The following is a 26,123-nucleotide window of genomic DNA, read 5'->3' as shown; positions in this document are numbered from 1 at the left end:
TTTTCAACTTCATACCTGTGAGGCCACAGTTTTCTTCTTACATTTCAGCCAAAATAACATATTGTAACAGAATGAATGCAGGAGCAAGTATGAGAATCCAGCTCCTTTCTACTAAGCCAGACACTACAGGGATGTGCGAAAATACAAGACAATGTCACACTTTTCTCTATTTTTGTTTTGAAAAGTTATTTTTCATAAAAAATGTTATTTATCTTAACATGACAGATTTATTGCCATTTTTAAGTGAGTTAATAGTTTAAAATGTTCTCTGTTTTAATTTCTAATATACTAAATATTGATAAATACAGCCCACATAAAGAAAAGCTCTTTCATGGTCTCAATAGCTTTTAAAAGTATAAAGAGGTCCTGAGACCAAAAAAGCTAGAAAACCACTGACTTGCTCTAAAACAAACCATCATAACAGATGCGGTAAGTCGGGAAAAGCATGCCTTTCAGGTCAAGGGACTTTCCTGGGCCATGTGAACTTGACGGATTTCCGTCCCATCTGAAGGGCCCCTTAACTTGCATGTCTTGTCCTCCCCGATCCTTCTCTAGCTTGTAGGAACCCTGTAGAGTGAGGCATTTCTGGGAACTAAGTGGACTAGATCTGCTGCCTACACCCTCAGCCACCGGATTTTATCACCAAGAATTCTGCACCCAAAACACAACTCAAAAAATCAGCCCTCACTCCCCACCAAATTATTTTCTAGGTTCATATGCGTTCCCCGAGGAGGGGAGCCCACATACTCCCCGAGAGGGACAATGACTCCCAGCTACCCTGAACTGCTAGGATAAGCTTGAAGACATTTGCTTTGTTATTTTCAAAGAAGAGGTCACTTTTGCCATAAGCCAGAGCCAGAGGGCCCTCCGGGGGGGGGGGGTGCTGTCCTCACTCACCTTGCTGGGATAGTAAAGGTGTGCTTGGCAACGCGGGGTCGTAGGTGGGAGGACCTGGGGGCGGGATTGCCGGCACAGCAAAGCTCTTCAGTGGGTGGGAAGGGCGAACGTGGGCTGTAGGAAGACTCTGGCCTGAATCTTCCTCTTGGGAGCTGGCCAAGTAAGAGGAACTGGTAGCACCTTCGGGATCCTGGTGGTCAGTGCAGCATGTCTGAGACGAGGAGGCTGGCATGGTGTCAGTGCTGGGGGTATTCCGGACGGATTCTACAGCGGGAGAGTCTGAATGTTAGCATTTCTTCTGCTGTTACATTGTACGCACAGACAGGGTTCTGGCTCCTTCTAAGGGCCCCTGAGACCAGCTCAACGAGCACTCAGGCTCAGTGCCGGTCCAAGGGAACGTGGGTGAGCACCACGGCCAAGGCTAGGTGAAAATGGACTAATCTAGAGAATCCCAAACAACTGTCAACCAGCTGCTGGGCTGAAATATTCTCGCCTACGCAGCTAAGTGGCCACAATTTTACTAAGTTCTCCTCACTACCCCCTGTGGAGTACACATAAAGGTTTCTGAGACTGCCTTCTATTAAGATGTAAGTAAGTATAAAAGCAGATTTACATCACTCGTTGGCTGTGATGTCACAGATGACAGGTGCAGCTACTACGGCTGGCTGGGCACCGGCCAAGTACCCGACCTGCCCACGAGGCCTGGTGGCTACTGCAGGCCCCGCATGCCCTCTGGGGACTGTGCACAGCCGCACCAGAGCAACAGCCCCGCAGCTCAAGTGAGACCTGGACAGTCAAGCGGTCTAGAGGTCACTGGCTTTAAGAGCAAGCCATACGAAGAGTGTTTGGGTCCAGAGAAAAAAATAGGGGTACATCAGCCTGGAGAAGGGGAAGACTAAGGAAGAACAGGACAATCTCAAAATATGTGAAGAGGGGTCAGAGTTGTTCCAGAAGGCAGCACGGTGGGATTGAAAGAACACTGGCTTTGGAGTCAGATAAAGCTGGACTGTGATGCTGGCATACTAGCTGGGTGAACCTGGCAGTCACTGAATCTCTCTGAGTTTGTTTCTTCACCTATAAAACAGGGAGAACAAGGTAATTCAGTGAGGATTAACTGAGATGTACGAACCGTGAACACAGGACCTGGATAACTGATAAGGTTCTTTTCTTTGTGAAGTACGGAGGGCTCAGTCTGAGCCAGTGCTATGCGCCTGCCTGATCCTCACTAGCTCGCTCTCTCCTCATGCAACTGAGAGGGCGCTGGGCGGTCCGGCAGTGAGTGCCCAGGACACACTCAGAACGGCCAGGGCAGGAATCCCAATCCTGCACCCTGACTCCCAAGCCCTATGCTCTGAACTGCCACACTATACTGCCCTTCCATTTCCAACACCACCTGTGCCCTGACCCTGCAGGGGCAGAAGTAGCACCAAGACCCAGGTACACCGCATGAGGAAGCCCTTTCAATCGGTGGGAGCTGGTGCAGGCCAACCACCCTATCCTGAGGAGGGGCCTGGAGACGGCAGCTCAGGGCAAAGAGGCTGTACCAGGTAGCCAGAAGGAGGGCCTCCCTGACTCCTAGAGTCCTCAACATTAAAAAGGAAAATAAGCTCTTTGAAGTAGTAATGCACGAGCAGTCTGTAGAAATTCAACTTCTTTCCCTGCCTTTGTCACTGAGGCATCATTGAATCTACTCCTTTGGGCTCTCAGGAGACAAGCCATGCCAGTCATGAGTGCTACCCCCTTAGCTTAAAGATCTTAGGTCTCAGGGGTGAGGGACTCACACACTTTCCCCAGTGTTGAAAGCCTGGCTGTGATAACCCTACTAGGCCTAGGTCACCTCTCACCCTCTCAAGAGGTGCACTGAGGACCTCGTTTCTTGTGCTTAAGCCAGTCATAGCCACAGCTGGGGAGCTGCTGGTCCTACTCCATGTGATCCTGGGCTGGCGGGAAGCTGGTTAGGGAGGGTAGCAGGGGGTAGGAGAGAGAACTCAGACTCTAGCCTGGACCAGGTCAGCGTGTATTGGCAGATGGGTCAGGTCAGCTCTGGGCACACAGGCCTACCTTGGCTGCTTCAAATGCCTTAGTCTGACATATAAGCTTCTGCGGGACAGTGGGAAATGTAAAAAGGAGAATAGGGTCGCCCTACATGAGCCAGGCCCTGGCCTGCTGCCACATACAGGGCCACCTTGCTGCATAACTGCAAGAGGACACTGGGCACAATATATTCCTGGTGAAGGGTGTGTCTTGAGAGCGTGCAACACTGCTGGCCCACAAGGAAAACGATGCTGCAATTGGAATTTCTGCTTTGGTGAGGGGCCTACCCCCTTCCTGACCGACTTACCTCTCAGGGTCTAAGACACACAACGTTCACACTGACCACGGGCCTGGACGAATGGAAAGCGCTCTCGCTATGTCGAGTGGTGGTGACACGGTAAATGCTCTCTAGAGCAAGGACTGCCCTGGCCGAGTCCTAGACATGCTTAGCCCACATGTACAGGGCTGCTGGCAGCACTGAGCTCCAGAGACAAAGGAGAATATAATAGTGAGAGGATCCGGATCATTTCTAGACACGTGCTCTGTTTCAAATCAGTCTTCAGGGATTTCCCTGTCATCTGTTTACCTTCTGGTCATTAAAGTGAGGAACCCTGTAATGATGTAGATCATTACTTTTTCCTCTCTTCACTGTCTGTCTAAGTTTGTACAGAAAGGACCTTTTAGCAGCACTAGACCACCTGGACCAGGGCTGGGTGGGGGCTGCCCTGCTCCTTGCAAACCTTCAACCCCCTCCTGGACAAAAGGAAGGACGAGAGGGGCTAATCTGAATGGAAAGAGCCTGCTGTGCACTGAAGCAGGCCCAAATCCAAGCAGGTGGGATTCTTTTGCCTTACAGATAGAGAATCAGAGTCAGGACACAGGAATTGCTTTCTGAGAGCAGATTTGGAAGGCTGCCTCCTGGTCCCTGTTCCATCTGAGACTATGCCTGTGAGGCAGAGTTTGGTTGTCCAGACAGACACCAGTAGACTGTCTTGTCCTAAGGCAGGGGCCCCAAACCTGGATCTGGAGGGAGAGAGCAGGAAGGCCAATTTTAGACATGAGTTTAAGTGGCGTTCTCTAAACCAAGTAAAGGTCTGCGAGAGGTGACTTTGGGAGTCAGCAGGCATTCCTTAATAAAGCTTTGATCTTCACTTGATGTTCTGGGTAGGTTTCAAACTGGTCAAGACTTAAAGGAGAGGGGGAATGTTATTGCCAACCCAAACTTCTGGCATGAGGTTCTGAGGTGCTTTTTAAAATGGAATTCACTTGAAATTCCCATATTTTCCCGAATGACCAAAATTTAATTCTACTAGTAATGTCATAACTGTTAATAGACAAGTTTCAAATGATGGAAAAAAGAACATATGGTACAGATGAGAAGTTACTAGATTTGCACCTCAACACTGAGAGGATGGAAGTTAACTTTCATTTAATGAGCAACAACAGTATTTGTTCCATTTACCGTCTCCTCACCTTCACTATTTTCTCCTTAAAACACTTTGATAACACTATTTCTTAAGATTTCCAAACTGGGACATGTTTGGTAATATATTTCTTTAAATGCACCGCATATTTTTAGGCTCATTTCCTATCTGCTTTTTAGAGATGATTCATGCCTCTTTGGCCCCTTCTAATGTCAATACTCCGCTGGGTGGCCTGAGGCTTTCAATGTGGCTACTGGTGCCACTGGCCCTGCTGCCCCTGGATGCACTTCTTACTTTGGGCCACAGTATATATATATAGAAAGATCTCATATGAGAATTGTCTCATGGCTTCCCTACAGATCTTCAAGGTAACTAAGGCAAAGGCTACATCTAGTGTCTGAAAATCATCCAGAATGAGTTTTCCTTTCAGATTAGAAGACTGAAAAATAAACAAACTGAAAATACGACTGAATCAAGATGCAACTTGATGAAACAGGACATGATTATGTGATCAGAGTTATTGTGTTTTTACTAAGAGGACATCTTGTATTGAGGACTTACCAACTTAGGGAGAAAAAAAGACGGGGTGAATTTTACAGAAATACATTTGAGTCGGTAACAGAAATGTTATGATACATAAACAACACGGAAAAATTCCAAATCCTTCTAAGCAGGACAAGTCCTTCCCCATTTTGGCTTGCCAACTCTTGGAATGCTTTCCATCTGGGGCTCGAGCCTCATCTCTCACCTGTGGAATTGGCCCTGTCTGAAAGGGACAGGGATGTGCCAACGGGCCACGGGCTGCCCGGGTGGTAGAGATGACTGCGAGCTGGAGAAGCGAGGCTGCTGGAGTGGAAATGATGGTGAGGGTTATCGAGGGGATGGATGGGATGGGCACTAATCACAGCTGTGGATGAACACAAGACAGAGAAGTGCTTAACATGCTTGCACAGACACACACAAGTCACAGTTCAAGAGCAAAGCCACCCCTGCCCCTCCCATGCAGTACAACCATTTCCTTGGCTTCTAGGTGGCAGCTGGCTGGATGCGAACAATCAGCCATGGATGTTACATTTCTTTCTTTCTTTCTTTTTTTTTTTTTTTAAATCAACACGCTCCTATGCATACGTACACACATAAAAAAACCTCTAAGGAATATGTACTAAAATGTTACTGGGATTATCTTGTGGGGAAGTGTGGTCAGGAGTTAAAAAAATTTCTTTTGGTTTATCTGTATTTTCCAATTCTTCTACAATAAGTATGGATTACACGATATATTACAAATATCCATTTGAATATGTCACAAAATATAAATCCACAGGCAAACAAATGATGGTTAGGTTTCTATTATTTTTTCTCCTGCTAAAAAAGTAGAAGTTTCTTTTCCTTTGAGTATATTCCTAATATGTTCTGTTTTTTCTTATTGTTGAATGAGGCATGTGATAGGTATTTAGGCTGAATGGATGAGTAGCTGTTTAATCAGTTTTCATATCTTAAAAGGAACTCAAACAGAACTGAACTCCAGTCTAGTATGAAAGCATGAAACACAGGCCCATGGCACCATCTCTTACTGCTTCTAGTCTGGGAGCTCAGCCACATTCATTCACATTTTAAAATATAAATGGATCTTTCCTAATTGCCTCCTTCCTTCCCACAATGGTTAAGGAATTAAATTTGCTGTATTTTGCTAACAAATCCAAATTTCCACACAGATATTCCATATACAACTTTCTATGAAGACAAAACACTTCTTTAATGAGGCTTCATTATCAATCCTAAAGATGCAAACAAACAAAATCAGAAGCCCGGTTGGGGAATAAGCTTCTCTTAGGTACTCCCTTAGAGTAGTTGTAGAAACAGAATGTTTAAAACCAACATGGACAGCTCTAAACCCCTCTAATAGGCAAAGAGGTGGGGCTGACTAGGAACACAGGGGATCTTTTTTGTCCTCTAAGGCAAGAACATCACGAACCGTGATAAAACTTAATTAGCCTTTGGAGTCTATTAAATGTCTCTGTCACCAAGGATCTCCCTAGATCTCTGTGGGGCTACTCAACATTACTCTGGTGAAGAAAAAATCCTAGTCAACAAAATAGACACTTTTATTCTCCAGTTATTTCCTAACCTGGCCTCCTGTCAGACAAGCAGATGGCACAACCAACCAAGGACCCTGGAGTGTCCTTCTTTTCCTTAAGGCCTGGGCAACAAAACAGGGGCTTTCCCTGCTCTCAGAGACCAGAAGGCTCAGGTGGTCCTTTGGAATAAAACTTGGAAAAGCGGGCAGAGGAGGTTTCAGGGGAGTCTGGGGATCAGCATCTCCTTTAGGGGAAGAGAAGTGGTTTTTAGAAGCGGGGAGCTTCAGCATCAGTGTTTTCCAGAATTAAATCCAGGGCAGAAGAAGCCTCCTGACTTTTACCTAGGAAGTACAACCTGAAAAGCCTTCTAAGTATGTAGGACTCTGACACAGAAAAACAAAATTGACTTTCTCTTTTTAAAGGCATTTCCAGTCTTTCCAAATTGGGTAAATAAAAAAGAAGACAACGTGAAAGTGCCTGCTTAGAACATGGCTGGCAATCGGTGGCTGTCAGCTGCCTGGGGTCCTGGCACTTCTGAGCAAGGCCTTTTACAAGGTTGACTGAACCTCAGCCCAATGTTGGCAAGCTCTCCCCAGCAGTGCTCATCTGAAGGCCGGGTAGGTGAATAGTGGGACAGACTCCAGGGAACCCCAACTTGAGAAAAAGGTGGAGCCACGTGGGGAAAAGGGGATCTCAAAACCTGAAGGTCACAAGTGTACCAGAGTACCTGGTTTCAGATTCTTGAATTAAAGATTCCACTCACTCTCTTAAATACTGAGGCACAAATTAAATAATATTGTATATTTATGTGTACTCCCCATCCCCAAAAAAAGAAAAAGAGAAAAAAAATAACTGATACCATCTGGTACAACATATCTTTTCTCCTTAACATTTAAAAATAAGCCAGTTCAAGTAAAAACTAAAATCTTGTACAAAACAAACAGTCAAGCTACCATCTTGCTATACATCAAAGGCAACTGGAATGGATTTACTCTTTTCAGTCAATGTCTGTAGCCCTGGGACCCTAGCCAGGGTACCTCTTATGAGAAGAAAACCATGTTTTTCCCTTTTAAGCTTCTGGGGTCAGGTCCTTTTTTCATCACAGTCCCTACTTTGTGCAGAAATAACCTAGTAATGAATTAGCCCTTTCTCTTTCAAAGCTGACTTTCAGAATCTAATGCCCACATGTCTGTGCACAGTGTGTGAGACATTGTGCGCGTGCGTGCATTTACACACTTGGGCGTTTCACCAGTTTCCAAGTATAAGGAGCCATGGCTCACTTCTTTGTGTGTAGGCTACCTGTGATCATTTCAATCTCTCTCACTTGTCGAAAGAGAGGTGGCTGAGAGTTCTTGAAATAGGCTATCTTAAATGAATAAAAAATTCAAAAGCTCATTTAGGTTAAACTGAAAAGTGATCTAGTGGATGCTTTCAGGATTTGAATCTAGGTATCTGTGTTCGGCTTACTGGGCACCTGTTCAGCTTACAGTAAATAGTTCTGGTATAAAACTTAAAAAACTTGCTATTAGTAGGCAGGTGGCCTTTTCACCCTAGGAGGGCACACAGGGGACCTGCACCTGAAAGCTCCACTGTGCTAGGTAGTCTGATGGCTTCCCTACCTTGAAAACAGTGACAAGAGAGAAGACACAGTAGTTTGAAAAAAAAAAAAGAATTTGTTTGTTCTATTGTTTTTTTGGTTTCCAATCATGATATTTAACTTACTTTAAATTTCAAATATGATTAAAGGAGGCCAGGTAGCTTTTATGCTTATCAAAGTGAGGCATGATCAGATAAGGTAGGAAAATTTTCTTTTAAAAACTCCATTCTATAAGCTTAAAATTCTCTAAAATATAAAGTCCACCAATTAAAAATAATGACAGATGCCCATCAACACTGAATGTGTATCAGGAAGTCTAAGGAATACTGTGACATCCTGAGCTCCAGCCTGGAAGGATGCTTCTCCATCCCTACTGTGGAGATGCTATGCACACTGTTAGGGGGACTGGTTACTTCTCTGTTAAATACTGTGCCTCAGTATTTAACCCTGGGAGACTAGGGTAGTTGGCTTTTTAGCTTGTTTATCTGAAGAATAATAATCTCAAGAATAATGTTAACTGCAGAATATGAAAGTGTTTGGTATTTCTTGCTCAAGGTGCCAAGGCTCTGGTAGGTCAGCTTTTATGTCAGGATCAAGTAAAGTAAAAGAGATCATTCATAGTGGTTCCCCAGAATGACTGGGTAGATTGGCAGCACAGGGGAAATAACTTTTAACTTACGCTGGGGTGGCTGGGAGTCAAAGGGCATCATCATTTTTGGTCTCATTCCCCGCCTTCCAGCCAGTGTAGACATGCTGTCCTCTGATTCATGCCCTAGACATCAAACATGGAGGTTAGTTATAAGCATGTGCCCTAGGCCACTAAGCAGCCTCAGAAGTAAAACATTTCCAGTGGAGGGTTCAGGACTCACAAACAATATAATGGGATAAGGTGTTTCTGCAGGAAGTGAAAAAAGAGGAAAATGGTCAGTAGCATATTACAGGAGTAGGTGCAGTTGACACAATGCTGCCTACCATGCTTCAGTGTGGTGTCTGTGAGTAAGAGCATCCAAACCAAGAACATTCTGAACAGCACAATGAGAGGTAGACTCCAAATGAAGGGATAAGATAAACAGAGGCGTAGGCTCGGCTGACTCAAATGCTTCAGTTATCAAGTTGGTGACACATGAGAAGACACCTAACATATCTAGAAGGCTGTCTCATCTGGGTACAGAACCTCTCCCCTATAATAAGCTTTTTTTCCCCCAAGCTATCTATTTTTATCAGATGTTGACCAAATTCCACAATACACAATTCTTTAAACCTAACCTCATATAGGAATCACTAAATTCAGGCGACTGTAGGAAATGGAAAATGATTTAAATGGAAATAGTTTCCCCACATCTGGGGACAACCTGCACCTCTATATGAATTCCGCCTTTGATGGATGTTGCTGTCCATGGAATTGTCAACTGGTGTGATATCTTGAGAGTTACGAGGAATTGGAGTATCAGTCATGATGGGGTTTGGGTCTGGAGACTTATCGATGGGTTTCAGCTCCAGTCTCTCATGATGGATCCAGAGGTCAGGGGGTTTGACATCTTTGGAGTTCCCTTTGTACTTGTGGGAGCCATTCACTGATTTGCAAGCAGCTCGTTTCCTAGGCACAAATTTAAGAGGGTGTTTTTTTAAAGTAATTCTTTGGAACTTATTTATGAAAAGGCTTGAATAATTAAAACTGCCCTCTGAGAGATGCTTCAAGCAAAGGCAGAAACTACAAACACACAAACAACAAGACAACAGAAAACAGGGGCAAGAAGTTTACTGGGAACAGTAAATGTATCTCTGCTTTGTCCCCACATATTTAAAGATACATATAAGGACATATTCAACTACTTGCCTGTGCCTACTTTTTAAAATTATTATTATCAACACACTAGACAGCATTCTAAAGCAGGTTTCTCCTCAAGTTCCAATCAACAGAGAGAATGTCAATTAGAAATATAACAATAGAACAGAGGCAGAATTTGTGGCTTATACAAGAGGAAGGGAACAACATTTCAGGTAACCCGTACCAGGACTACCAAATGGGTAAAGTCAAGAATGCAGACAACAGCGTCTACTTCTTTATGCCTTAATTTCTTCATTCACTCACTCAACACTCACTCGCCCACTCAATAAGCATTTATTAGGTATCCAATGAATATTGGTCAATCCCTATACTGGAATGCTGTGCCCTCAGCATTCTCATCAGGTGAGAAAGACAGATGTTCAACTCATTATTTTAAAATATTTTGAGCTTAATGAAATGCCAAGTGTCATAGTTATCTCTTAATAGCTGGCATACAGTGGATAGGACAAACCTGGAGAAAGAGGTGACACTGAAGTTAAGACTTAAAGGGGGAAGGGTGGAAGATGCTTTCCAGATTAAATCAGCTTATATCAAAGCCCTGAAGCAGAGCACAACAGCCTGTATATCAGAGGGACTGTAAGAAGTTCTGAGTGGTTGAAGCACAGTGATTCATATGGAGAATGATACGAAATGCTGGAAAGGTAGCCCAGATCATAAAGGGTTTTTAGAGATATGTCAAGAGTTTAACTTCCCTCTATGAGTAATGAGAAATCATTACATGATTCTAAGCAGGAGAGTAAGGAAATAAATTCTGAGTTAAAAATTTATATCAACTGTGGTATGAAGAAGGGATTTATGGGGGTAGGGGACAGAACGGGAGACCAGCTAGGATGCTACTGCAACAGTCTTAGCCATGACTGATGGTGCTCTAGGACCGTGGAATGGAGAGAAGAGGCAGATTTGACAGTTATTCAGGAGGCAGCAATGATAAGACTTGGTGAATAAATGATGTAGGGTGGGGTGGGAGTAAAGAAGTAAGAGGAGCAGATGATGATGACAGGGTTTGAAGCTAAGCCATTTCCTAACACTGGAATCAATGAGGTAGAAGCAGGCTTGACAGAAAAGATTATAAATTCTGTCTTGAATCTGTTGAGTACCTTTGAGACATTCGAGTGGAAATGCAGAAGAGACAACTGGGCGTGCAACTCTGAGACTCAGAAGAGAGGCCTTGGCTAGAAATAGAAATACAGAGTAACTGGAATGAAGATAGTAAATGAAGCCATGGGAGCAGATATTACTGGGGGAGAGTACAGAGGGAGAAGTAAGTCTAGGACCAGGTCCTGAGGAAGGTTTGATAGCTAGGTAGATAGGAGGAGCTGTGAAAACGTACAATCATGACATACAGGAGAAGATAATGTTTCGAGAAGGAAGGAGTAGTTGAGTTAAATATTGTTGAGAGATTAAGACAAGGACTAAAAAATGTCTGCTGGCTTTAACAATATGGAGGTCCTCAGCAAAACCAATTTTGGTAAAGTGCCAGGAGCAGAATCCAGATTGACAAGAACTGAAGTGTGAGTACAATGAAGGAACGGACGAGTGTATACAGTAATCAAGAAATTCTGTAGCAAAGGGAAAGACAGGCTTATAAACAGCTAGTGGTAAGGACAAGGCAGCAGAGTAAGGGTTATAATTGTAATTTCTTAAGATGAAAGAGGTTTGAGCACACTTAACTGCTAAAGGGACAAAGCCAAGAGAGTGAAAGGTTACCTGTGCTGGAGAGGTGGTAACAGCAAGTATAAGGTCTTAGAAAGATGAGAGCCACCAAGATCCAGAGGTTAAATGGAGAGCTGGCTTCAGGTGGGAGGAAGTACACTGAAGAAGGTGTTGGACTGCACGGTGGCACCGGAGGTAGTTCTCACCTGCTGAGGGTGAGGTAGCTAATAAGGAATATGTTGAGAAGCAATGAGGGGCTAGGCCCTAAATGCTGTCAAGCTTGAGGTTGTGAGTATATAAACAGCTACAAGTAAAGTGGGAGGTACTTCAGATATCAGAGAGGAAGAAAAGTAAGAAGAAAAGCTCACATGTATTTTTTGGTGGTTTACGAACACCGGAAAAGATGGTCTTTGGGAGCTGGGGAGGGAAAGCCCCATGAAGACTCGATAAAATTCTTTTAAGCAAAAGGATCCAAATCTTTTGCAGATTTGCAGATTCAAATACAAATAAAGATATCAAGATTTCTGAACCTAGATATAAAGCCAAGTTCATAAGAGCAGATAAATTTGAAATGCCAAACAAAGAAGCTTGCGGAGGGACGCCTGAGCGGCTCAGTGGTTGAACATCTGACTTTGGCTCAGGGCATGATCCCAGGGTCTTGGGATCGAGTCTCACATGAGGCTCCAGGTAGGGAGCCTGCTTCTCCCTCTGCCTATGTCTCTGCCTCTCTCTGTGTCTCTCACGAATAAATAAGATCTTTCAACAAAAAACACAACAAAGAAGCTTGCAGAAAAGTTCTAGAGTAGAAATAACATCATCTCTGATGCTTTTAAGAGAAACAATTTTCCATAATCAAAAGGAGACAGGGAGAGGTGTAAGAGGCAGAGATCAGGACGTTTATAAAAGGAGCCCCCGTTCCCTCAGAAAAGAGATGCAATGCAAGCTACAGAAAGCTATTTTGTGGTAGGCCAAAGAAATATTAAAAACCTAACATAACCTATACAAGGGGACACAGAACCATCACCAGCAGCAGTAAAAAGGTAGCCTGTACTTGTTCTCTGAATTGAAAACAAACACACTTATTGTTATTAAACACATGCATCTTGCCTTGGGCAGGGGAATTCTGAGGGATAATCACAAACACTGACATGAACTTGTCTTTCTCTTTTATGGAGCAATATCTCCATCTTATGATTTTCTAGGATCCTGCTATTAAAGTCATTTTATTGCCCATAATGTGTTTTTTGCTATTAGGGGTAACTCGGCAATCTTTTTATTTTTGGTATCTGTCTCTTTGTCGAGATACTATATGTGAGTTGAAAGTGGTCTAGGTCAGGGATTCTCTCAAGTTGAGGAGCGTAGGCTGTTATTAAGCAGTATTATAACTGAATTACCTCACTATCTGCTCTAGACAATGACCACAACTCTCAACATCCCAGAGGAGTTCAGGGGGAGCAGCCATTTAATCTGATATGCCAATTATAAATGAGCCTTTCTAATTTACTAAAGCGGTATATCTCCCCACTGACCCCCAACCTGACCCTGCCAGTCCTAAACTTTTTTTTTTTTTAAGATTTAAAAATGTATTTTAGAGAGAGTGCATGAGCAGAGGGTGGTGGTGGTGGGGGGTGTGAGGGAAGAGCAGAGGAAAGGGGAATGAGAAACTCAGACTCTGCACTGACCATGGAGCATGACGTGGGGGTCTATCTCACAACCCTGAGATCTTGACCTGAGTTGAAACTAAGAGCTCAACCATCTGAGCTACCCAGGCACCCCTTGAAAAATATTCTTAAATTTAGATGTAAATAAGAGGTCTGTAGTTTTCTTTCATTTCAGGTGGCATTTGTACCTGAAATGAAAAAGCCTTTAAGTATACCCAGCAACTCCTGTGCATCTGGTTCACCATGTGCATGCACAAACAGTACTCCAAAGCAGCTACCAGCAAGGCTGGACACAGTCCACTTCCCTCTCTCCACGTCTATCCTCTACTTGGCTCTGTGACTTGAGAGGTTGAGTTAAATGAACTCGATCTGCTTTACTTGGCAACCCTGCTCCTGGCTTCCAATGGATTTGGCCAACCGAAGACATAGCCAAGAGACTGGAGTGTAGGAGGTGTTTTTATCCTGTCCTTTCCCTGCTGGACTAGAGGTTGGCAGAGGCGACATTTCTACTACCACACCTAGCTCCTGTTAGGAAGCCCTCTCCTACTGCTTCAGACCTCTGAACAGGGCTCTCTTCAGAAAGACCTCACGCCCTTTCAGGCCTAAGGGTGACAGTGGCCTATCACTGCTGCTGGGCCTTGAACATCTCTGCATTGTCTCCTAAGCCTACCAATGACTCTGTAAATGGTCCCTTTATTAAACTTCCTTTCACCCCTTTTGAGTGTGCTTCCTTTTTCCTGCCAGAACACTCATATACATTTAATAAGAAGAACTATTCTGCATTTCCCTTCAAAATACTTAAAACATCACTTTTCATGTATAGTTAATCCTTGAACAACATGGGACTAAATGGGGGGGGGTGTCCACTTACATGCAGACTTTTAAAAAAAGCTTTTATTTAAATTCCAGTTAGTTAGCATACAGTGTAGTATTAGTTTCAGTTGTACAATATAGTGATTCGACATTCCCATACAACAGCCAATGCTCATCACAAGTGCCCTCCTTCATTCCCATCACCTATTTCATCCCTTCCCCACCCACCTCCCCTCTGGTAACCACCAGTTTGTTCTTTATAGTTGAATCTGTTTCTTGGTTGGCCTTTCTCCCCTCCCCGACCCTTTTAAACTTGTTTTACTTCTTAAATTCCACACAAGTGAAAATTATATGGTTGTCTTTCTCTGACTTATTTCACTTAGCATACTACGCTCTAGCTCCATTCACATAGTTGCAAATGGCAAGATTTCCCTTTTTTATGGCTGAGTAATAGGTCATTGTATATATAAATATCACATCTTCCTTTTTTCCCTTCATTTCTAGGGTTAGGGTTAGGGTTAGGGTTAGGGTTAGGGTTAGGGTCAGCATGAGGGTATGTACCTAAGATCCTGCAATTCAGAGACCTCTCCAGAAGGTTAGGTGTAGGGTCAGGGTTTAGGATTTGGGTGAGTGTATGTGTCTGATATCCTACAGTTCAGAGACCTCTTCAGAGAATAAAACTCCAGACTTCTTGGGTAAGAACAGACATGGCAGCCAACTACTGGGCTGAGGTAAGGAAGAGATTTGGGTTTCTAAATACTCTATAAATAGATATTCAATTGTCTCTTAGGTTTTTATCTTTACCTTTATATCCATTTTCAGAAATATCACCAATTCTTAAATATTTGGGGTCTTCTCCAGAACAACTAGGGTGCTTCTCAGCTTTTCTTACCATGTGTTCAGAAACCCACTTTTCACATCTAGGATTAGGGTTAGGGCCAGGGTAAAGGTATGTGTTTAGTAGCCACGTGTGGACTATTTTTTGATACAGTATAGTACTGTAAATGTATTTTCCTTATGATTTCCTTAATCCTTTTCTTTTTTCTAGCTTTCTTTTTTGTGAGAATACAGTATATAATATATAACATACAAAATAGGTGTTAATCAACACTCTATGTTATCAGTGAGGCTTTCTGTCAATAGTAGGCTATTGGTAGTTAAATTTTGGGGGTATTAAAATTTATTTATTTATTTTTTTAAATTTTTATTTATTTATGATAGTCACAGAGAGAGAGAGAGAGAGAGAGAGGCAGAGACACAGGCAGAGGGAGAAGCAGGCTCCATGCACCGGGAGCCCGACGTGGGATTCGATCCCGGGTCTCCAGGATCACGCCTTGGGCCAAAGGCAGGCGCTAAACCGCTGCGCCACCCAGGGATCCCGGTATTAAAATTTATATACAGATTATTGATTGTGTTGGGGGGGTCAGTACCGCACCCCCCACATTGTTCAAGGATAAATTATATTCTATGTTTTAGCTCTTTGTACAAATCTAAATACAGAAGTCACATAGAAGCGAAAGAATACATAGCAAAAATCATGGGTTACATTTGGGGCTCCTTACTTTTTCTGGTGAGAAGTGGTGCGCCTGGTGCAAAAGACAGCAATGACCACAACCACCACAATGGTGACAACGCCAACAGAAACAATGATGACCAGCAGCATGCTACTGTCCAGGGGAGAGGTGGGGCTTCCATGCGGGCTGTTACTACCTGTACAGGGAGAACCAGTACATTTGTTAGTGTTAGAGAATTCCAAAAATGCACACACTCAGAGTATGGAAACTTCATGGAGCTTTTTTGTAATACACTCATCACCTTGTATACAAGTGTTCGTGTAATTTAGAGAGCCAGGTTTCTGCACTGTGTACAGTTCTTAACAGTGCCTTGCACAAACCTGGAGTTCAATAACAGCTTCTCAAATTATACTAAACATTTTACTCAAAGAAAGGGCCTGCCCCCTGGTGTTTTATGTTACATTATGCATAAATTTGTCTTATAAAACACCAATTGTAAATCATTTAGTTTTCTGACTTTCAAAAGCATTTAAAAAATATATAGTCACAACAAGCTTAAGTTTTTTTCCCACATATAGATGTCTGAATGTCTGAGATCACACACACACACACACACACACACAATACAGTCTGCTTTTATAAATATAGTCTTTGCAAAGTTAATTCTCTTATTCAGTTTCAGGAAAAAGTAAGTCTGTACATGTGAATTAATTTGAAAAGTATTTACTGAGTAGTTAAGTGCCAGACATTGTTCTAGGTACTAAGGATGCAACAGTGAACAACAAAGATGTAGCTTCTGGGATGGGGGCAGAAAAATAAACGAGTAAGAAATTATTAGTAATAAGAGCCATAAAAAAATAAAATGAGGGGATATGACACAGTGACTGGGTGGCTATTTTAGATTGAGTGGTTGGAAAAAGCTTCTCTGAGGAAATGGCATTTGAGCTCAGATTTGAATGACAAGGAAGGTCCCACCATACAAAGATCTGGAGGAAGAATATTTAAGAGAGGGAACAGCTGTGGAAGGATCCTAAGGCAGGAATGAGTTTAGGAATGAGCTTCAAGGAAGAGAAAGGCAGTCAGTGTTGCTCAAGAAGAAAAGTGCAGAGTTAGAGGGAAGCAAGTGAGCAGAAAAAAGACAGACATGTGTGTCCAGAGGCTAGATCATTTAAGCCCTTGAGGAAGTTTAGCTTTTCTTCTTTTTTCTTCCAGTTATTATTTCCCCATTGCAAACAGGAGGAGGACCAAGCTTTGTATTAAGGCCTTTTATAATCTACCTCTATTCTGTTTTTTTTTTTAAGAGTTTATTTATTCATGACAGACACAGAGATAGAGAGAGGCAGAGACACAGGCAGAGGGAGAAGCAGGCTCCACGCAGGGAGCCTGACATGGGACTCGATCCCGGGTCTCCAGGATCACACCCCGGGGCCAACGTGGTGCTCAGCCGCTTGGCCACCCGGGCTGCCCTAATCTACCTCTATCCTAATTCTTGCTCTTCTACTTTCTGAAACACATTTTTTTTTTTTTTTTTTTTGCTTCCCACCTCATTACAAAAGTTACACATACTTACTACTTACATTAGACAATATGGGAAATCCCACCACACAGCTCTGACTACCACAGGCATCTGGTATCTTTCCTTCCAGTTATTCTCTCTCTCCTATGTAACAGAGCTGTACAAAACAGATAAGCTTACCAAGTAATGAGGGTTTAGTTTCTAGAAGTGCTTAAGAAGAATCATTCTACCAGTCTGGGAGACTGTGGAAGAAATTCCTAACATGAAGATATGGTTTGGGAATCTGTGTTTTAAAAAAGTTCCTAAAGTGATTCCCAAATATAACCTTGGTTCATAACCTTACGATCTAATTCAAACTATACTTATTGACACTGCATTAGCGGACCTTCCAACTTTTGATTGTATGATTTTTATAGACTACATCTAAGCACAGTGCTAAATCTGGGATGATTCCGGAAGGCTTAAGAGCTTATTCTTCTCCATCTGGTTCAATCATTTTTATTCCTCATTTCTGAGAAAAAGGTAAGCAGACAGACAAAGTTGTACATATTGATCTTTAATAAATAACATTTTTATATTTTGTCAAGACTACAGAACTAGGGACCAATAAAATTAGACTATATTGGGGTTTTACACAGAACTTCTATTAATAGCAATGCTGAGTTCCTGGGTAGGGTATGTGGTGGGGCAGGTGCTGCAAATCAGAGGCTGGAAGCTGGGGTGCAGAGGCTAGCAGAGGAGGTGGTGGCAGTTGTTGCTTGTATTCAGCAGAGGTAAATTCCCATCTAACTGCATTTGACTTCTAACTTCTTTTAAATTAAAATTTCTTTTTTTCTTTTTATTTTTTAAAAGATTTTATTTATTAATGAGAGATACAGAGAGAGAGAGAGAGAGAGAGAGGCAAAGACACAGGCAGAGGGAGAAGCAGGCTCCATGCAGGGAACCCGATGCGGGACTCGACCCCAGGACTCCAGGATTACACCCTGGGCCGAAGGCGGCGCTAAACCGCTGAGCCACCTGGGCTGCCCTTGACTTCTAACTTCTGAGAGGACCAAAGGCTCCCATGGAAGAGTGATTAAGAGCTGCCAAGGGAGCATGTCCTGCCAAGGACATTTATGATAGACCAGTTCTAAAACTTCATCTGGACGATGGCAACAGCTTCTTAACCACTCTCTCGGACTTCATAATCTGAGCCCCCAACTCCCTCTTCATTCACTGGAGTAGGAACTCTTAGTACTCAATAAATGGAAGTCACAATTTACTCATGGTACAAGGTACCTTATGTGTGTTATGTACAGGATGAAGCTCACATATTTTTTTAAAAATATTTTATTTATTTACGAGAGAGAGAGAGGCAGGCAGAGACACAGGCAGAGGGAGAAGCAGGCTCCACGCAAGGAGTCCAATGTGGGACTCGATCCCGGGACTCCAGGATCAAGCCTTGACCTGAAGGCAGATGCTCAACCGCTGAGCCACCCAGGCGTCCCAGAAACTCACATTTTGTAGCACTGGTACCTGAACTTTTGGCAAGCTGGTTCTGACCTACCACCTCCTCTAATGTGAGAATCTTTTTCCTGTCTTCAGACAGTGTGATCCCTGGAGAGAACCGGCTGTTTTGCTGCCATGCTTTTGCACGTGCTGTTAGTGCTTCCTGAAATGTCCAACCCCCTGACATTTAGCCATCTTCCACGCATCCCTTCATATCTGGGTCAGACATCACCTCTATGAAGCTTTTCCCTTTTCTCTGTTGGCTGGTTTGCTACTCCTTTTGCTCCCATAGCTTGTTACACAGAACCAGAACCTTTAAAAACGTGTGAATGAATGAATGTATGTATGAAAGAAAAGACAAGGAAACAGTTGTGTTTCTCATGGCCTTGAATATTCTACTGTGGACAGCATGTAAGTACAATACACACACCTCCCAGGAAGAAAAGTGCAGAATCCTGGAAATCAGCCTAGGACTCAGATTCCCACATCTGGTACAGAACCCCAGGCTTTTCAGGCTGTGTGTGATGATGGAAAAGTCATAATCAGGAGTCAGAAGATCTAGATTTTGGTTGTAGGACTTCCATAATTAATGGGTGGATCCAGGTACATTACTTCACTGGGTCTTTTAGTGCATAAAATGGGACTATCTGTTCTCCCCATTTCACTGTGTTAGAAGGACTAAATGTAATTTCAGGTGTGAAAGTAACTTACGAACAACAAAGTTCTATAGAGAAGAAGGTGCCATCATTTAAGTAATAACAAGGCACCAGCTCTTAGGCTGGCTAAGAGAGTGGAAGAATTTTTTAGAATTCCTAAATTAAAAACACTGGGATAAGCAGTGTGGGGAGAAATTCATGATTCTGAAGCATTTCTTTGGCTTGCTCTAGGGGATGGATAATCTCATTAGAGAGTTTATTTTTGAAAGCAAGACTCTAATTCTTTTCTAGAGGCAGGCAGTGGGCAAAAGGAAACTCATTTGTTTAGAATTAATCTTATTTTAAGTTGGGTATATGGGGAGACCATTTTATTTATGGATCCTATAATGAAAGGATGTGCAGTAATTCAGCAAACTGTTGCCAGAAAATGCCTAAAGCTAATACTACTAAATAGAAAGAAATAGGTAATGTGCTACAACCCACCACAAAGTAGCTACAAAGACATTTTGGGATTCAAGCAGAACCATGTCATGCCCACCATGGGCCAAAAAGCCATAAGAAAGGCTTTACCACTCATTGGAGGTTTGTAGTCAGATCCCAGGTCTGGCAGCCGGCTTCCTTTTCCCGCAGACCCTGAGGCTGGAGAAGAAAAGAAATCATGTCAGTAATGACCCAAGCCATTGCTGTGACGAGTCCACTTCATAGCTAGTGAGTGTTTTCTACAAAAAAATATTTTCCGTCTACTCTGACCATGAGAAAATGAAGTAGCACATAAACAAGAGAGGACAGAATAGGCTGTGCAAAGCAAACATATGTATAGCTTTCTACGCAATGAGGCATCTGAAAGGCTGACACCCTTGGTCCATGGCTGTAGCTAGCATGTAACTAGACTGCCACTTGCTGTTCATAAGGTGGGAACACACCCATTTCTCTTGCCCAAGAAACGGCTCCTGCAAACTGCACAGGGTGCTCATGGCAAAAGTAGCTTCTCCCAGAAAAGGAACCAAGGGACCAGTTAGGTTGACTTCTGCATTACAAAAGTGCACTTTTCCAAAGGACCTGGCCATGATGATCTCCTAGTAGGTGTCAGTACTGTTTGGATATTTTCTTTTTTCTTTTTCTTTTTTTTTTATTTATTTATGATAGTCACACACAGAGAGAGAGAGGCAGAGACACAGGCAGAGGGAGAAGCAGGCTCCATGCACCGGGAGCCCGACGTGGGATTCGATCCCGGGTCTCCAGGATCGCGCCCTGGGCCAAAGGCAGGCGCCAAACCGCTGTGCCACCCAGGGATCCCTTTTTTTTTTTTTTTTGGAAGGTGGATATTTTCCTCAACTTATAAAGGTGCCTTTTCCAATATAAAGATATCCTAAGTAGGACCAGGAAGACACATGGAGTTCAAGTTGGGTTTTTGGTTCCTGTTCAGTTACCTGAATACCCAAGAATGGAAAAACAAAGTCTTCCCTTTTGTTGCTCACCTAGCACTCTCTCTCCTAATCCAACATCATAAAATATAATGAGCGAGGCTGCCGATCTTAGGCTTGGGACCACCTCACAAACAGACTTCATAAAACACAAAGACCAATATTTTAGTCATTCATATTCTCCATCCTGAATTTTGTTCTTCATGATTATAGAAAAAAAAGCTGCTTGGGTAAAGCAAATATAAGGAATCCTTTCCCAGTACAGCAAAGGTATTCATCAATCCAAGGTTCGGATTCCTCCCGAAGAAGTGTGAAAGAACTGCAAAGTCAAAACTGCTCCTTGTGGTTAATATAGTACACTGCCTGCACCTGAATATTAGTCTATCACGTACTTGACTTCTGGCAAGTCATTTATTATTTCTGGGTTTCAGTTTCTTCATTGCAAAGCAGCAACGATAATGGTATCTACTTCACAAAATTGTACTGAGGATTAAATGGAGATTTGCTCCTATAAAATATTTTGAATCCTGCCTGACACATAGCAAACGTTAAACAAATATTAGCTACTATTATTACAAATAGAATAAAATCTTTAGGGAAGAATATAATCTTTCCCTTTGCAGAGGCACAGAGCATGAAGCTTCAGAAAACACTCATAAATGAGTTATTTCTACAAATAAAGCTTGACCAGAAATGCATAAACTAGATGTTTCTATAAAACATTACAGCTAATGTCAAGTACTTCGATAAATTACCAGAGTCAGACTAAATGAAAAATTAAAATCTGAATGTTTCTGTATATAGTTCATTTAACAGAACAAATACAGAGATGAACACAATGATTTCTATGTTTCCAGAAGCTCAAAACTCCCAAAGTAATGGAAGTTGCTGGGTATTGGAAAGGGCATATTTAACTCACAGTCCCTGATCCCTTTTCTGTTGTCTATACTTGTTACTTCATCCCCTTACGTCCATGGTCATCATTCCTCGCAAATAAATGTACACACCATATGTTATGATTCCAGTAGTTCTTTTCACTATGATGAGGTCTAGTTGGAGGAGATGACGTAGCACTTGTAAGGGTCTTCAGATTTAAGTGTGCTTATTTTTCAGGGTAGCCCACATGTAAGCCCAACTATCCAGAGTATCATATTATATAAATAATTGCCAAAGAACATATTTTGCTAATAAACTGGTTGGTCTAATTCTTGTATTTCCCGGCATTTTTTCTAATGCTATAGGTTAAATATAACCTATAACCTATGAACAAGAAATTCCAAGGATTAACCAAACATCAAAAATTACTATGGGTAAAGAATTTTAAAGGCTGGAGGTGTGGTACAAATAAGACCTGCACTCTGGCTAATCCAGCAAAGGCAGCGGCAGTGGGGGGGGTGGTAGTGAAGAGGGTGCAAGGGTAAGGGGGTAATGGGAGGACCATGAACACATTTATACTCTGTGCATACACAGTATAGTTATTTTTCTGTTCTCACACTTAAGTCAAAATGTCTACCAACGTTAGGGTGCCTCACACATACACGCAAGCATGTTTGCAGTTTCTCCAACATACAATAAAAGACTCACTGAGTACAAATACATTTCTAAAGCCCTTGAAACATGCAACCTCAAGTTCTGACTCTTCCTTGCCATTAACAAGATCCATAGAATTTTTCTTTCTTTTTTTAAAAAAGGTTTTATAAAGTAATCTCTATTCCCAATATGGGGCTCGAACTCACAACCCCAAGATCAAGAGTTGCATTCTCCACTGACTACGCCAGTCAGGAGCCCCAAGACTTTTATTTCTAAAAACTACTCTTCTTTTTTTTTTTAAAGATTTTATTTATTTATTCATGAGAGAGACAGAGAGAGAGAAAGAAAGAGGCAGAGACACAGGCAGAAGGAGAAGCAGGCTCCATGCAGGGAGCCCGATGTGGGACTTGATCCCGGGTCTCCAGGATCTGCCCTGGGCCAAAGGCAAGCACTAAACCACCGAGCCACCCAGGGATCCCTAAAAACTACTCTTAAACCTTGAAAGCAACCATCAAATTTACTTTCATTGGTCTCAGTACAGAAAAGATACCAATGTTGGCTGACTCCCCAGAGATGAAAACCACAGTCAGTGATCTCTCCACCACAGCAATTACAGTGGAAAAACTATGTTGACAATTTCGAGAATGGTGACACTGAAGCCTCTGCTTCCTATGTTTCCAATTTAAATTGTTTCTCTCTTTTAAAATGAACAGATATATTTAAGGGAAGAAACAGAAAAAGAGCTCTGAATTAAGCTTATGGTAACAATAAATAGCACTACTTTTGTCACAGTCACACAATTCAAGAGGGTAAATCTGTAGATTCTTTGTGGGAGGAAGAAAATAAGGTATTTGCTGAATTTGACTACAACCGTTCATTTAGAGGAACTAATGCAATCCTACATGCTACAAATATGACAAGTTGGTATGCCTGTTCTCATCATGGTCCAAATATCTATCATCATTACAGAATTTCAGTATCTTAGTACAGAGGACAAACTGACCCACACTTACTGCCAATTTCCAATAGCTACAGAACCCCATTTATTCTACTTAGTTTTTCCTTGCCTATGTAGCTCCTAAGTAGATTCCCCAGCTTTTCAGATACCCCAAGTGCCACAAACATGGACTCAACTCCACTTTGGCCAATAAATAATATGGATTTTAACACACAGTACTGATTTTCAGAAAAAAACAAAAAAAGAAACAAAAACAACAAAAAGCTAATAATAATAGGTCACAAGAGAGGGGAAAGGAGAGAGAGGCTGTCTACTGATTTACCTTGATCATTAGGCATTTTATCAGAGGAGTCCGCTAACAGGCCAAGCACAGGGGAAGAAAAAACAAGAGCAAGGATCACAAGCTTTGAAGATGGGACCAGTAGAATTTTTAAAGGAAAAAAATAAAACCCCACAAACTTCCAAACAAATTACAAATTGAGTCTTGCTTTCAGTACTAACAGAAAAGAAATCTGTAACATGGTTTCCACATTTCCACAGACTCAAGCCCCAACTAAATTTTATTCCTAGGCTCACTTCCTTCAGTATTTTATCTTCACTTTCTTATCTAGTGTTTTCTTCAAAGCTCCCCTGTTAGTGTCTTTTCTCTCTACAAAGTTCCATGAATAAGCCTTTCAGGTTAAGAGCCTGCATGTGTTGAAAGGGAATCATCCATCACAGTAACATGCTATTATTCTGAGAACCAAGAGAATCACATCTGATCTGACTGGTAAAAACTCTGAGATCACTGCAATTCGTCTGCCTTTGAACAGCCTTGTATGTGATACGGTTAGACCAGGAACCTAGGGAGCACTGATTTGGTGGTCAATGGGTGAGGGATCATTTTGAGATAAATGTTCACACTGTGGCTCATAAGCTCATCACCAGGGCTTCTTATATTCTTCATAGTCTCTATATCCTAAAGTGGTATGTACAAGCACTGCCCCACTAAAGAGACATATAATAAAACACTGTTTAGTGGAGTTTTACCTTTAGGTGTTCTGAATTGGACAGCTTCAGACATGGGCCCCATGCCCTTTGAGTTTCGAGCTTGGATTTTGAAGTAGTACGGTGTGTCAAGTGTTAACTCTTGTATCTGGTGAGTCAGCCTGTTTCCCACAACAGGCTCAATAACCCAGTCATGTATCTCTGCATTCACATCTGTACTATAATATATGATGTAACCTGTCCAAAGGAGGAAATGATAAAAGATATCTTATTCCTGCCTTTTCTTTTGGAATCAGAAAATCAATAAAGATATACATTATAGCATATACAAACAGAGAACCAGTTATTGATTAAGGACCAATGGTAAAATGCATTCAAAATGCTACACTGAACACCATATAAAGGAAACCACAATTTCAACAGTGTCAGGCTGTAAGTTATCATCTGTATCAGTAGCTGAGGCAATAAAAGTGGTTATGATAATAATATAGAGTTAGGAACTCTCAGAAGCGAAGAAATATAAGGAAAACAATCCAATCGCTTCAATGTCCTAATATCTGAATAATGTCCCTATCAACGATCTGCAATTAAAGCACTTTTGAAAACAGACACTTGATGGGATGAGCACGGGGTGTTATTCTATATGTTGGCAAATTGAACACCAATAAAAAATAAATTTATAAGAAAAAAAGAAAACAGACACTGGTCCAACATGCTCTTTTAGCTCCTGCCAATGTGATTTCCTAAGAGAAAATCTCCAGGGAGGTCTGGGAGATGTGGGTGGTACCTTTATTAAGGCTCTTCCAGACTTGAAGTGGGTCAAGTCACAGTGAAACATCACCTGATACTCCCACCAGGGGGCACTCAGTCTCCATGGTTGAGGCAAGAAGAGACAACCACAAGCCTACCTGATCCACACAGCGCAAAAATGCACTGCATCATTAACCGGTTTTTAAAGATAAAATGTAATCTAAGCCAAGTTATGCTTCATTCTCTTACGGAACAGACAAGTTCAAAAACCTAAACAATGACACAGACCAGGGATTTATTATGGAAAGGAGTTCTATCTGAAAGTCGAAGCAGGATAACATTAGGAAATGCTTTCCTTACTCAATGCTTTCAGCCCCGTCGTTCATACAGTGGAACATCAGAGAGCACACTCCTGTTCCTCAGCATACACCTACATGGAGCAGAGGTTCCGAGGGGAATAATTAACAGTTAAATCCCATCAGGCTTTCCTCCTTGATAAAGCTGAGGAAAGCACAGTGTCCTCTACTGTGGAAAGTTCTCTGGACGTCCAAGGAAAAATCCCAAGTCCCTTCAAAGGCCTAGGCCAACTGAAACTTCTAACTCTAGTGTTAGAACACAGAAAGCTGAAATAGCAGGCCTGCGGGGGGTAGAGGGGATACGGAATTAAAAGTCTAATGGGCTTTTTGGGGCATTAGGTTAAAAGAACTGAATCTATATTTGGTGGGTATTACCCTGTAGAACCAGGCAGGGTCTTTAACTCCAAAGCTGATCATATAGTTAGAGGCAGAGAAGAACAGTTTTTCTGATGAAAATAAGTACGTCCATAAGCTCCCACTGTAACCAAAGACTGTCTAATGTAACAATGCCCACCAGACTTTCACATAGTGAGTCAGAACAACCAAATGACAAGCCATTCTTACGTTACTATGAGCAAACAGTACCCCTTTGGTCCACTTTCAAGGACCATCATGACCCCCTGTGCTTCACAGAATGACCAAGCCAACTTTTGGACTCCCACTTCTCCCAACCACACAGTAGTGGGCTGGAATGCTTCTGCCAGATTGGAACAGAGAACACACACACTCAGAGGGATCTTACCTGTAATCTTGCCATTGGCTTCAGAGGGAGGTTGCCAATTTACAATTATGGTCCTAGGTTTTCCCTCTTTACTCACAACTGTCACATCCTTGGGTGGAGAAGTAGGAACTACAAAATAACAAGACTTTCAATAATTCCTGTCCATTCCAATTTCATTCACTATTTTTGCAACCCTTTCCTAAGGTGCAACAAGAGGTAT

The 26,123-nt window shown here is 42.3% G+C and overlaps 1 protein-coding gene across 6 annotated transcripts in view; it reads right to left on the bottom strand.

Moving 5' to 3' along the window:
• Positions 1 to 26,123, bottom strand: part of NEO1 (neogenin 1) — a 235,113-nt gene that overhangs the window by 3,906 nt on the left and 205,084 nt on the right. For 3 of the 6 annotated variants that reach the window (XM_038580915.1, XM_038580917.1, XM_038580916.1), the window contains exons 19-27: positions 25,925 to 26,032; positions 24,119 to 24,313; positions 23,412 to 23,444; positions 19,748 to 19,816; positions 15,566 to 15,713; positions 9,386 to 9,624; positions 8,707 to 8,799; positions 5,104 to 5,262; positions 898 to 1,161 (exon numbers count right to left, since the gene is read on the bottom strand). In XM_038580915.1, the coding sequence (XP_038436843.1) occupies positions 898 to 1,161; positions 5,104 to 5,262; positions 8,707 to 8,799; positions 9,386 to 9,624; positions 15,566 to 15,713; positions 19,748 to 19,816; positions 23,412 to 23,444; positions 24,119 to 24,313; positions 25,925 to 26,032 (1,308 nt within the window). The remainder of the gene's footprint in view (positions 1 to 897; positions 1,162 to 5,103; positions 5,263 to 8,706; positions 8,800 to 9,385; positions 9,625 to 15,565; positions 15,714 to 19,747; positions 19,817 to 23,411; positions 23,445 to 24,118; positions 24,314 to 25,924; positions 26,033 to 26,123) is intronic. The other 3 variants (XM_038580918.1, XM_038580919.1, XM_038580920.1) reach the window with 2 other exon arrangements.

The sequence above is a fragment of the Canis lupus genome, chromosome 30 (assembly GCF_011100685.1).
Source record: "Canis lupus familiaris isolate Mischka breed German Shepherd chromosome 30, alternate assembly UU_Cfam_GSD_1.0, whole genome shotgun sequence".
Lineage (NCBI taxonomy): Eukaryota > Metazoa > Chordata > Mammalia > Carnivora > Canidae > Canis > Canis lupus.
The sequence above is the reverse complement of the archived record's forward strand: the minus strand, read 5'-3'. Positions and strand labels throughout refer to the sequence as shown.